Below are 13,358 nucleotides of genomic sequence, written 5' to 3' on the forward strand. Positions count from 1 at the left end.
ATGACCGGAACCGGAAAATGAGCTGTAAACTCAGAAAATGTTTTAGGTCGCGATTGCCAAGCCATTTCCTGACTTTTCAACTTTTGACTTGTTGACACACTATCACATGAGCGTGAAGGTAAACAAAAAGTTTTCCGTGACATTTCAAGACATACTATGGTTTCTTTTTATAATTCGTGTTGTCTAGACACCGCTTGACACAACCATGCACAACTATAGTTTGTCTATATAAGGTTGCCCAAATGTTTATTTTTTGTTCAAAGTTTCACAAAATTAAAAAAAAGGTCTTTAACTGGAATAGCCTAAAAATATAAAATTGAATATCAAAATATGTGTTCCTATCCCTAACCTCATCGATTCAAGCTAAAAACGACATAGGGCTTTAGGACCCAATTACCAACGGAAATCCAAAAAATGTGTTTTTATTACTTACTAGACGTACTTAACCGGAGATGGCCAGTGATTATTCGCTACTATGCGTATAGAAATCCCACAAGCCACAACAAAAATAGGGCCGAATGCAAAACAAAACACAAACTGCGTATAGGCTTTTTCATACAGAAGGGCCAAAGCACAAAATGAAAACTTTGTTGCCAGTTTTCACATAAGGCTTTTTCAAATTTGCTTTTTAAGACTCATAAAGTTTTCAAATCGCTATGATGTTTGGTATTATTATAGATACTTAAAAAAGCTTTAAATATAACCAAAAAACCAGTTTTTTTATATTTTGCACTTGGGCCCTATTGAAATGTTGCTCTTGATTAGTTTTATATGATTTTCACGGTTGCGTTGGATAATTTTCTGGTAGCGTGTAGCGAGTAGATATTATTTGACCGCTGCATATCAATTATTCGACTCTCAAGGAAGGAACCCTCCGGCAATTGCGAGAAGACGAGCAAAAAGGAAACTGCAAAAATTTATCATCATCTGTCAAATGGTTGTGGTTGAAAGTGAATTTATATCGCAATCGCAGTTCTTCGCAGGTGCATTTTAGAAAGTCGCATAGTTAGATTCATTAAATTTTGTGATGTGCAAATTGTTTTCCTGTAAAATTGCCTTGCCATTATTTAACATAACACTATTGAAGATCGAACGGCCAAGAAACGTAAGAAAATTCTCTGGTATTTGCTATTTTAGTGTTTACTAAAGTAAAAAAAGGAAGATCGAATGATTGTGGTGAAATTTATTACTTTTGCGACTAATCACTTTCGAACACCCACGTATGTTCGGACAGTATTAAATTTTCAATTCATTATCTACAGTGTTATTTCTTATTTTATTACGCGTTGGATTCTTGGATATGATTTTATTCTTACTTTATATTTGCGAGTTTTTATGCACCATATTTTTAATTTAGACGAACTATCATAGCTAAAACATGTACCTACGCTTTCCTTTTTCTTCCACAAAAAAAATTTGCTTTCGGCATTCGCAGATTTTACAGTATTTGCATCATCAACTGCTATAGAGTGCGTAAAGTGATTGTAAGGCGAGGAGTTCGGCTTGTGCAAGGCAATGGATATGTGGATTTTCGGTGCTTCAGTAACACTTAATCAGTATTATGCCACATCATAAGAGTCAACTAGCGGTGCTTATCAAGGGAAGGGGAAATGCCGGCTTTAGTGAGTATGAAGTGATGAAAATTTTTTGCGACGTATGTGAATCGCTGGCCCAGCTGCATTGCTGTCAAGCACCCATCATTTATCGAGATCTGAAGGTGGAAAATATTATCCAAAATGATATGGGACGGTTTATTTTGGCTGATTCAGATGCAGCTACAACACGATTTTTAAATCCTGCTGCGCATGGAAAGAAGCTTGTAGAGGATGAGGTTCAAAAGAATACTACGGCAGCTTATCGTGCCCCAGAAATGCTGGATCTCAATTCAGGTCACAGTATTACAACAAAAGTAGATATATGGGCACTGGGATGCTTACTTTATCGGGTTTGTTTTGGAGTAATGCCATTCGGCGAAAGTTCTAAAGCCATCTTGCACTGTCAGTACAGCATCCCAGAAAAGAATAAATATTCTCCAGAGCTTTGTCAATTGATACGTTTTTTGTTGGAACCGGATCCTGAAAACCGTCCCAGTATCTATCAGGTTTGCGAACTGGCATTCCGTATCGCTGGAAAAGATAACCCTTTGAAGGTGAGCCTGGAACGACCAAAAACTCAACCTGCCACAAGCGGTCATCCAGAACAAACGACAGAACGGAAAACACAGTACACAGCCATTACAGCTGTAATCAGCGGAACCAGTGTTGTTCCCAGATCGCGTCCCAAAGCACAGCAAACCAATACTGGCACAGGTTTTCAGCTTGGTCCACCACCCTTGAATCAGTCGCCGAAAAATGTTTCTCCAACACCGGGTTCCGAAGCAGCCTGTCTCGAGAAAAATGCCTTTGTTGCGAACTTCAACGACAATTTTCCTGTGACCAAGTCGACCGAAAGAAGTCCCGCTGCGGTTGCGAGGGAGCAACTCCACTTGGAGATCGGCAGCACGGATAAACAACTTAGCTCGTCTAATACGGGATATCGGTGAGTAGCTTCTCTTGTTTAAAAACACGCTACATAGATGACAATTCTAATAAATTGTATAATTATAATAAAATAATTTTTGGTATAATTATTATCGGTTCATTTGTAGATTTTTCCAAACGGACTCAAAGAACCTGTTTGTTCCAACGTTGGAGACCTCAATGGTAAAGGACATATCTAACACAGTTTCACCAGCATCTCTGTTATCTCCATTTGAACAAGAGCTACCGTCATCATCATCCTCTTCAGCACGACTCCGACCAACAACACTGTTTCCGGTTAGTGCTGCTTGTACCGCTCCACAACGGCACCCGCATCCATTGAGTAACTCCAACAGTGAGAAGTCGCTTGTTTCGCCGATTTCTGGCTCGACCTGGAATCCTTTCGGAGATGCTTCATCCTTTAGTCCAAGCTCCACTTTAACCGAAGATCAGCTTTTCGGTGCTGAATTCGATAAACTGCGTTTGGACGGTAGCAGTCATACATCGATCGTAACTTCTCCCGAGGAAATAAAATCAGAGCAAGGGGTTGTTGCCGTTCCGGCCGCTTGGCTTCTACAGCCAAAGCATCAACGGTTTTCATTGCCTATTTTGTCGCAAACGGGATCTACCGGTACGTTGGCCATTCCCTCTCATGAAGTGGTTCCCGAGGAGGATCCGTTCGGATCAGCACCGTTCACATTGCCAAAAAGATTGAAAGGTAAAACCGGGCGGTCATCGAAATTAACTTCAAAAATTAGCGAAGTTATTTCCAGCGCTGCTGCTGGTAGCGGTAATTTATGGCATCGCCATTCAACTGGAGCTACTGGTTCCGTCGGGAGTAGCTCGGTCCCTGGAAAAGAAAGTCTAATTTCAGTAACAACACCGGCTGCTGGTGGAAGTGGTTTGTCTGGCGAGAATGGAGATGGCGGTATGAATAATAGCATGGATCTGAATGGGCAGGCAGCGATCGATAAGTCGTCATTGTTGGGAATCAAATTGGATGACTTAATGAGTGGTGGTGAAAAGGGATCGCCAAGCTTCATCAAGTTACCGCTGGACGATAGAAACAAGTATGAAAAGCTTAATTCCAACGACATTACATCTGACGATAGTGATTCGGAGTTTTATCCTGACACCGGAGTTGGGATTGGCGGTGGAGCAAAGAAGCAAAGCTTCAAACAGTTTGTAGAAAGTAATATACCGGAAAAACTTCAGGCGGTCTACCATAAAGTCGATAAGGGGCAAATTAAAAACGTTCAGATTGTGAAAAAGTTACGGGGAAAGGTAGTGCACAAGGACGAACAGAAAAAAGGTAAAACAAAAGATAGATCTGCCAAAAGCTCGGTTAGGGAGCAACAGAAAGATGGAGACTCTGACGATTCTATAGGATCGGCCAGCGATTTAAGAGCTAATGATGATTTTGTTGAAGGAGAGAATACGGACGTTGCAAAAGGAACCAATAGCAAACCAAGGCAATTTAACCGAGCTGCTTGTGATGACGGCAGCGTTGATGATTGCATTAGTGAGAGCATCAAAACATGTGGTTCAAGTGCCTACCATGCCGAATGTGAGAGTGTGACAACTAACGAAGATAACACCAGTAGAATTGTAACAAGAATACGAATCAAAAAACGTGAGCACGATTCCAAACACAGCGTTATTGATGAGGATAATTCGGGAGAGGAAGATATGGTTCAGGGTGACAAACCATTGCTCTTAGATGATGAACTGGATTACGAGTCTGCTCCGGAAAATAATTCCAGCGGTGACGAACCACTGATGGACCCCTTCACACCTGAATCTCTCCCTAATATTCCCAAAAAGCAGCACGTTGAGGACGATGACATTGAATTGGATCCTTTTGCCTTAGCTCCGTTTCGAAAGCCAGCAGTGCCAAAGCGTTCTAACAGCAAATATGTCCCGCAGGTACATCCTATACCGGAGAATTTCCCGCCGGTTGCTGCTCTGGTTGCTCCTTCACCGCCACTTGCTGCAGCAGTGGACTTTTTCACATCAACACCCGTCAAACCGACACAAAAACGATCTCAACAGGGAATCGAACTGTTTGCTACATCGCCAGCTGCCCCTGCTAGCATTGCGACAGTATCGGAACCCACGAACCAACATGCGGAAACATCTAATTCTGGAATTGATCTCTTCGGTTTGGAACCGTTTCCTCCACTCATTATTTCTCAGCCTGTCGCTACTTCTCAGCCAGTCTGTAAATCGGCAACGATTCCAACGGTGACAGTAGAACCAGGCTCAGTCACACTAACTCACATCATTCCAAGCACTAGGCCAAGCAGACCAGCCGTACAGCAGGAAGCATCATTGCCTGCCAGTGTAACCCCTCAACAGCATCAGCAAGGTTCCCAAATGACCGCACGTCATAACTATATAAACTATAACCAAATAGCAACGCAAAGTGTAAACAGTATTGTACCACCCGACAACAACTATGTTAATTTCGATCCAAATGACGTCGACGACGACGATGGTCGAAAGTTAAAATCGGACGATTACGACGATAGCAGTGATTCTGCTATGATGATGAGTTCCTCCAAAACTAGCGGTAGTTTTCTAGGAAAAAAAGAAAAAGTAAAATATAATTCCCTAAAAGAAACAATTTCCGCAACCACCAGCGGAGCAGCTAAAGACGATGGTTCGCATGCTGCAATGGGATCTGTTACGAGTTCCAACAGTGGGAATTCAGTGTTAGTTATTCCAGTCAAACTAAGCCAAAAAGTTAAGGTGAATGTTGTTGGCGGTTACCGCAAGGTTTCAAATAAGGGCAGTAAAAAGGATAAGTCGAGCAGTGGAAACAATGGGGTCGATAAGTATGATACGCCACCGATGGGCAAACCTCAGTCCTCGAAGGCTAGCAAAAAAATGGGCTTCAGCAACATGAGCTTCGAAGATTTCCCCTCAGACGAGCTGGGCGAGGATGAATCGTTGGCAACAGGTGGAGCCACCGGGCGGCAGCCGAGTGGCGGTTCCGTTGGAAGCAAACTAATGAAAATTGCCCCATTCGAAGTGATTCGCAACGAGAAAATGCTGCTGGAAGCAGAGAAAAAGTTTGGTTCGTTGAAACGCCGCAGTAATCCGTTTTCCTGATTTTACGCCGAATCTCAAACGAAAAAATAGGACGGAACTGAGCACAGGTAGGTCCAGGTATGCCGGTATGCTTACACCCGATTTGTGCGTGTGGGATAAAGTTGATTTGTGCTAACACGATTCGACTTGGTCTGACCGTTGGTTCTTTTAATTTTTGCAGAAAAATTCACCACTTCCTCCCATATCAGTTTATGAAACCTAGCTCACTTTCAGCAAAAATCGATGTTTAGTTGAAAACAACACATTTTTTCTCTTAAAACTTATTTCTCGTGGGTTAAAATAACACGACTGCAAAGCTGGATAGCATTTCTCCGAATAGTATTTCTCGAAACCATTTCCCCGAATTTACCACAGCCCCGGAAAGTAATGTATGTGTCAGAAAATAAGCCGTTAGATCAAACGGGCTATAATAAACGCCCGGTTTACTCAAACATTTTGCGAATCTCTTAGTCAAGCCAGAATGAGCGGTAGCGAGTAAGAACAGCATATACTAAGATATTGAATGTTGCGAGTATTTTTACGGACATAATCTGATTAATTTTATGTTTTTCATAACGATGTCGTGAACAAACAATGAAAGATGCTGTATAAACGCTTTATAGCTGGGCGAGTCGGCCGCCCGTTTTTGCGGCCACCTGCCATCGTCAATCCCCTCACGCGCAAATCACCTCTCACTTCTTCCCTGCTCAATGTTCGCCGGTCCGGCAGAACTGACTTTAATTTACTTATTAAAGTAGCGACGATCTATTATAGCTCCTGCACGGAATGAATTATGGTCCTTCAAAGCTGTCAGTTTTGGGCTGCCGTTCTCCAACCCTCTCGATAGCGCATATCCATCGGATGCAGGGTCTGCCCCGAAGTCTACGACTTCTTCCTGGTTCTCTGCTAAAAATAGTTTTCGCTACTCTTTCGTCGGGAATTCTGCCCACGTGCCCCACCCACTGCACCCTGCCACATTGTACTACCTTTACTATATCAGCATATTTATGTACTTAATACTGCTTGTGGTTCATGCGTCTGCACGACACTCCATTTTTTATTTTGACACCAAGTATTCTACGTTCAAAAACTCCAAGCACTCGTCGATCAGCTTGCTTTAGTCCATGATTCATGTCCATAAAGGACCATCGGAAGATTTTAGTGTTCTGTAGAGCACAAGTTTTGTGCGAATTTGCATACTACGGGGCTTCAGCTCGATTCGCTGCTGCAATTTGTCGTTTTACTTCGGGGCTTATATCGTTGTCAGTGACAACTTGTCACATGTCACGAGCGTACCAAGGTATATGAATTCCTTCACTACTTGATAGTCTAAATCTTACTGCTTCTCATTTTAAAGGTCTAAAGATCTCTACCACTGCTCTACCGTTGATTCCGAAGATATCGACGTCATCCGCAAAACTAATTTGAGATTTCGTGATGATAGTCCCATTTTTTTTACGTTTGCTTCGTATTGCACCTTCCAAAGGCAATGTTGAATGGCATCCTCTTGTTTCAATCCATCCCGGTATCCATCTCCGGCATCCCGGAGGTCCCGCTCGCCATTCTGATGCATGTCAGCGTAACTATTTTCGCCGGAAAACCATGTTCTAGCATAATCTGCACAGCTCATTTCGTTTGACTGAATCGTACGCCACATTAAAGTCCACAAACAGATGATGAGTCTGCAAGCTGTACTTCCGGTATTTATCTAGTAATTGACGTAAACTAGGTGAACATGTCATCCGTCGTGGAGCGACCTTCCAGAAAACCGGTTTGGTATTCACCGACGAAGGACCCCGCCAGCGGTCTCAGTCGATAGAACAGGACACAGGACCATCACCTTATAAGCAAACATCAGTGCAAGCCTTCACCGCGTTCTACAACTTTCCGCGGAATTCCCTATCTTCGTAATTTGACCACTGAACTTCCTCTCGAGAAAGTAAGCTAATTCGTGCTGGTTCATGGAGAATTTGGACATCACAGGTACCAAGTTTACCGGAGGAATGGATGAAAGATACTACAAAATGGGCGATTGGCTAGATTTCTGTAATTATCGCGGTATTACGCTGATCAACGCCGCCTTCGAGTTGTTCTCCCAGATTTTGTTGCGCCATATTTCTTCCAAAATCCACTTCCTCCGCCCGCTGCGCATTTTGCCGAAGGTTTCGTCACTGGTCGTGATGAAGGAGTTCTTGATGCCGGTCCATTGTTCTACGACAGTTCCAACCGGACGGTAACTTTGAGGCTTGGATTTCCAGTTTTTCGACAAGGGTTCTCCAGTCAGTGGATGTCGTTATGACATGCAATTTTCTCCACCCCCCCTTGGACACGTGCGACGCGTAGTCGTATCTCAGCGATGACAAGGTAATGGTTGGATGCAATTTCGACACAGCGCTTGCTGCGTATATGTATCAAGAAGACTCGTTTCGTTTGAAGCAGATATGGTCAATTTGGTTCGGCCGTTGCGGGAAACCCACGTGACCTTATATTCTGTACTATGGAAAAAGAGCGATCCACCAATGACTATGTTGTTATTACCACAAAACACTGTAAACAATGCCCCGTTTTCGATTATCTCTCCTAGGCCATGGCGTCCCATGATACGTTCAAGGTCCGCGTTGCTTGCGCCAATCTTCGCATACAGGATGCGATTCATTGATGTGTTCGGGTAATTGTTTTTCGGGGAATGGTTTTTTTTTTTTTTATCATGTCATTTATTTGTACAGGCTCGTATACGGTAGCTTTAAGGAGCCAACTTTTTTTATGTCTAGTTTTTATAACATGTTCAACACTGCTTATATACTATGTTAGAGGGTACGATCGTTACACCCGATTTACTGGGGTTAGTATGGCTTAATTACTTATATTCCAAAGCTGGAGGACAAGGAGGGATAGGTTTCAAGGTTTCAAAGCTCGTTATTGTTTTCTACTATTAGCGATGGTCAGGGTCCAGTAGATAAACGCTGTTCAGCGTTCCAGTTACTACGTTCGTGGGTGCGGGTCAGAATTAATGTGTCTTCATTGGGGTGGCATTGTTACGTGGAAACCGTTGGGGCGATTGGTCTGCGGATTATACAAAAGTATTAAATTCTTACGTCAATTTTCTTTAGAAAGTTATAAACCAGAGTCATGTACTGAAGATCCCTGCTCGCCAGAATGTCTCGCACCGGCATGTTTGGTTGTCTTCCTCGGGCCCGAAGGGAATCTGTTAGCTGGGACCTGACATCACAAAATTCGGTACACGACCATATAATGTGCTCGATGTCGTGATAGCCATCGCCACAAACGCAGTGATTGCTTTCTGCAAGTCCTATTCGGTAGAGATGCGAGTTTAACGTATAGTGATTGGACATGAGCCTGGATATCAAACGAATGAAGTCTCGACCCAAATCCAGCCCCTTGAACCACGCCTTCGTCGATACCTTAGGAGAGTATGGAATGTAGCCACCGTCCCAGTTCTCCTTTATTCCATGAGGATTGCCAGCTGATGAGAGCTCTCTGGCGCAAGACACTAAAAAATTCATTATAGGCAATTGGTCTATAATAAGTTTCCCCTTCGATTGCGCCCACCTTAGCTAACGAGTCAGCCCTTTCATTGCCCGGAATGGAACACTGAGAAGGGACCCACGCTAAGGTAACCTGGTATTTTTTCCCGGACAAAGCTTTTGTAAGCTCTCGTATTTTCCCCAAGAAATACGGTGAATGCTTTGCAGGCTTCATTGAGCGGAGAGCCCCTATAGCACTGAGACTATCTGTAAAGATAAAGTAATGGTCTGTGGGCATTGTTTCGATAATCCCAAGAGCGTGGTGAATTGCGGCCAATTCTGCCACGTATACAGAAGCAGGAGCATCGAGTTTGAAAGAAGCTGTAATACTTTCATGGAAGACACCGAAGCCAGTGGACTCATTATGCTTAGATCCATCAGTAAAAAACATTTTATCAGAACTAACGTTTACGAACTTATTGTAGAAAATTTTAGGGATCTCAAGTGCACGAATTTGATCCGGGATACCATTTATATCTTCTTTCATGGTGATATCGAAGAATATAGCAGAATCAGAAGTATCTTGCGATGCGACACAAAAGGAAGTGTATGAAGAAGGGCTGATATCTTGAGCCATGTAATCGAAATATAAAGTCATGAATCTACTTTGAAATTGAAGTTCGACAAGCCTCTCGAAATTACAAATCACTAATGGGTTCATAACCTCACATCGAATGAGCAGACGGTAGGACAGTTCCCAAAAACGGTGTTTCAACGGAAGAACACCAGCCAGCACTTCTAGACTCATCGTATGTGTCGATTGCATGCATCCTAAGGCAATCCGCAAACAACAATACTGTATTCTCTCTAGCTTAATAATGTGCGTGTTCGCGGCGGAGCGGAAACAGAAACAACCGTATTCGAGAACCGACAGTATTGTTGTTTGGTATAGCCTTATAAGATCTCCTGGATGGGCGTTTCGGGGAATGGTACAATCAGAGAAATTATTTTCGGATAATTGTTATAGGTACAATAGACTACAAAAAGACATTTACATTCCAACTGCTTTCTGTTCTCAATGGTTAATAGTCTAAGACAAAATGGGAAGCTACACCTACACTCTTGGTAAAGGTTTTAGAGTGCGGTTTAAATTTTGGCACCTTGATTAGTTCCGGCTCAATGAACAATATAATTTTTTTTGCACACGTATCTCAGGGTTTTCTTCCAATTTTGATCTCTAGAATCTCTATAAGTGTATAACAAAACCCAGTACAGTGAAATTACCGCACAAAATTTAAAATAATAGTATACCGAAGAAACATTTCCTACATTTCTTTTGCATATAAATATTTGTGAGGAAGTTCTAATTTTATTTTCATTTGGTTATATATAATTGCAGTATTTTTTTATAAACCAATATTCAAATTGTAATCACTGATCTACCAGCTATCTTTTAATTTTGTTGATTTTTGTCACAGAAACCCGGTTAAACTTGTTGAACACTGTTTCGCAATTGTTCCCGAAAGCATAAATCAATTTTATTCCTAATCATTCTTATGTATAGTTAGATTTTATGCAGACAACACAAAGACAGGCAGCAAATGTTTGGAAAAATAGGTACATCCACATCACGTGCTGTGTACTTGTACTGCATTAGCGTTTTCAAGCAGCATTTACAAATTAGCAGCTACCTAGTGTTAATAGTGTTTTGAAATGATTCAAAATCAATTCTTAACAAACACGTGAGTAATATTTATTAGAAATTTTGTTTGTATCAGATGCCTCGTGAGAACGGATGGGAGGACCATTTATTATATAAAATATCGATTTGTTATTTACTGGATACCTATATATATGTTTGAACTTGAAAATATTAGTTAAACAGCGGAACGTTTAATAGCTTAGTACCATTTGGTTGTGTATTACAAACATTCGAGACAGCTAGCAGTAGCCAAGTAAGTGTATGAACATTCAGCATGATAAGATGGTAAAGCTATGCAAACAAATTACGAGGTGTGGTGATGAGGCACAGCTTGATATATTCGACAGACATACTAGAACAGGTGAAATTACTCTTCGGTTTTTGACATTCCGAAAAGCAATAAACGACGAATGACCTCGAATGCTTGTGAAAAATTCATATAAACACAACATATAAACTGTCCAACACATTAACTTGCTGGTCGTTTTGAACATGTAAGTAAATCCGAATGGTTTTAGGTGTGTATAGTCTCTATCTGCCAGAATCGAACATCGTTTGCAGCCGGGTAGAATACCCGGTTGAAAAGGTTTTGAACAAAGAGCATGATGATTGAAATAAACAGATAAAAAACAAGTATGAAATTCGTATTCTTATGCAGCTATCTCAATGTATACACTAGTAGAGCATGAAGTAGTAATAAACATTCTATATATTTATATTCGATAAAAATGCCTATTTACGTTGTTCATTGGTTCCGAAATTCTAAGCGATCCGAAAATCACAAATTAATGAGAACCTCTGGAAATTGCTCTAAAACATTTCTCAAGTAATAAATAAGAGAAACCAACGGCCCGAGATGACTACCAGGCGGAATTTCAAAACAGCGGTGAAAGCCGGAGGAAGGGACTCGTCGATAGATACAATTATAAGATGATTTGACAGATATGATTTAAACCACAGGAGTAGTGTCCCTTCAGTGCCGAATTTATCCAGTTTAGCGGCGGCGATTTGATAATTTAGCTTTTAAAAGTCAGCAGAGAGATATGATAGATAACGTCTGTCTGCGTACGGTCGTTGAAGCAGTCCATTACGTAGGAATAAGTTAGTGTTAGCTAAATAATTGGTTGACGTTGAGCGCTTGGGCCTGAATCCATGTTGCTCATCGACGATTTACTGTTTGACAAATGAGGAAAATGGCACGATCATAACAGACTCAAAGAGTTTCGATAATGCACATAAGGCGGAGATCCCTCTCAAATTATTTACGTTTCTTTTATTGCCCTAATTAAGAACTGGAAACATGTAAACGGATTTCCAGGCAGACGGAAATACAACTGAGCCTATCGATAAGCTAAATAGACGACGGATCGGAAGGCATCAATACAGTTCTTTAAAGGGATTGAATGCCGTTCGGTCCACCGGTTAGAGCGGCCATCTTAATCAGCATCGTCAATAGTCAGGTTATTGAGAGACTCACCGAGATGAGGAACGCTGTCTAGTGCAATCGATACTTCTATTTCAGACAGCCTTTCGTCAATAAAGACGCTGGAGTTTTTCCGCGTGAACAGTCTCCAAAGAACATGGTTGAGGGAAGACAGTCGTCTTTTCGTTAAACACTAACATATAGAGCCGTAGCGTGACATTGTGGCGCCTTCGGCGGAAGCCCAATTTAGCGCCCTCTCGTTTCCTAAATTAATGTTCTCTCCAGGTTTATTATTTTTTCGTATTATCCTTTTATCCAATCCTTCGCTGCACTTAAATTCGACTCGCCCTGGCAAGTCATGGTGAGTGACAATTGTTGTATTGACTCGCAGAATAAGGGTGAATGGACCAAATTTTCGTTAAATCCTATGTTCATTTTAAGTCTTCTATAACAATGCTTCGACGCCCTTCCAAATTGATTTACAATGGTTCAGCGTAACCTTTACCAGCCACAGAAGAATCTTCTTTGAGAATTTGGGACGAAAGATATATTGACGTCATCACTTGCCTTGCAGCGTCAAGTAGTTTTCGTCACCCATTATAACCACGACATCGTGCTCCGCCGGAAGGATGTTTTTCACCAGCACCTTCAACCGTTCTCCTGGTAATTGTCTGCTATTCAAGCAAGGATTCCCGCGACTGGCGCATCCGCATAAAAACGCCTGTTTTGGTCAAGTATGTCAAGTATTCCTTCACCATTTAGCCGGTTGCTCCGACCTCCCGACCACTTTGCTCTCGGTCTTCATTTTCAAGTTCTGCTACACGTTACGGTCAAGCGTTCGGAACCAGGCTTCCCTCAACGCTTTCGGCTTTCTCCCGGAAGAAGTAGTTGTAGATTGGCTCTATTCAGCGGATACGAAGGGCTTCACCATGTCTAGCTTCTTCCCTACGGGAAGGAACTGGCAAAACGAACAAAGCATCAAGCGTAGTTGTTTGATTGTTTTCGCCATGGCTGTTGCATGCAAACCAATAGGGTGGTAGTTTGGCCAACCGCACGCTACGGTACTGCTAACATAATTCCAGAACAACCTGGGGTTGACTGATCTTTTTGTAACGCTTGTTGAGCTCCTGATAGTG

The 13,358-nt window shown here is 42.0% G+C and overlaps 1 protein-coding gene across 1 annotated transcript; it reads left to right on the top strand.

Annotated features, from left to right (window-relative positions):
• The first annotated feature begins 976 nt into the window (after positions 1 to 976).
• On the top strand, positions 977 to 11,515 carry LOC128740846 (uncharacterized). Its single transcript, XM_053836414.1, has 3 exons — positions 977 to 1,105; positions 1,436 to 2,538; positions 2,648 to 11,515. The coding sequence occupies exons 2-3, from the start codon at positions 1,562 to 1,564 to the stop codon at positions 5,631 to 5,633; spliced, it is 3,963 nt and encodes a 1,320-aa protein (XP_053692389.1). The 5' UTR covers positions 977 to 1,105; positions 1,436 to 1,561; the 3' UTR covers positions 5,634 to 11,515.
• Positions 11,516 to 13,358: the final 1,843 nt, after the last annotated feature.

This window comes from Sabethes cyaneus, chromosome 3, assembly GCF_943734655.1.
Source record: "Sabethes cyaneus chromosome 3, idSabCyanKW18_F2, whole genome shotgun sequence".
In the NCBI taxonomy this organism is placed as follows: Eukaryota; Metazoa; Arthropoda; class Insecta; order Diptera; family Culicidae; genus Sabethes; species Sabethes cyaneus.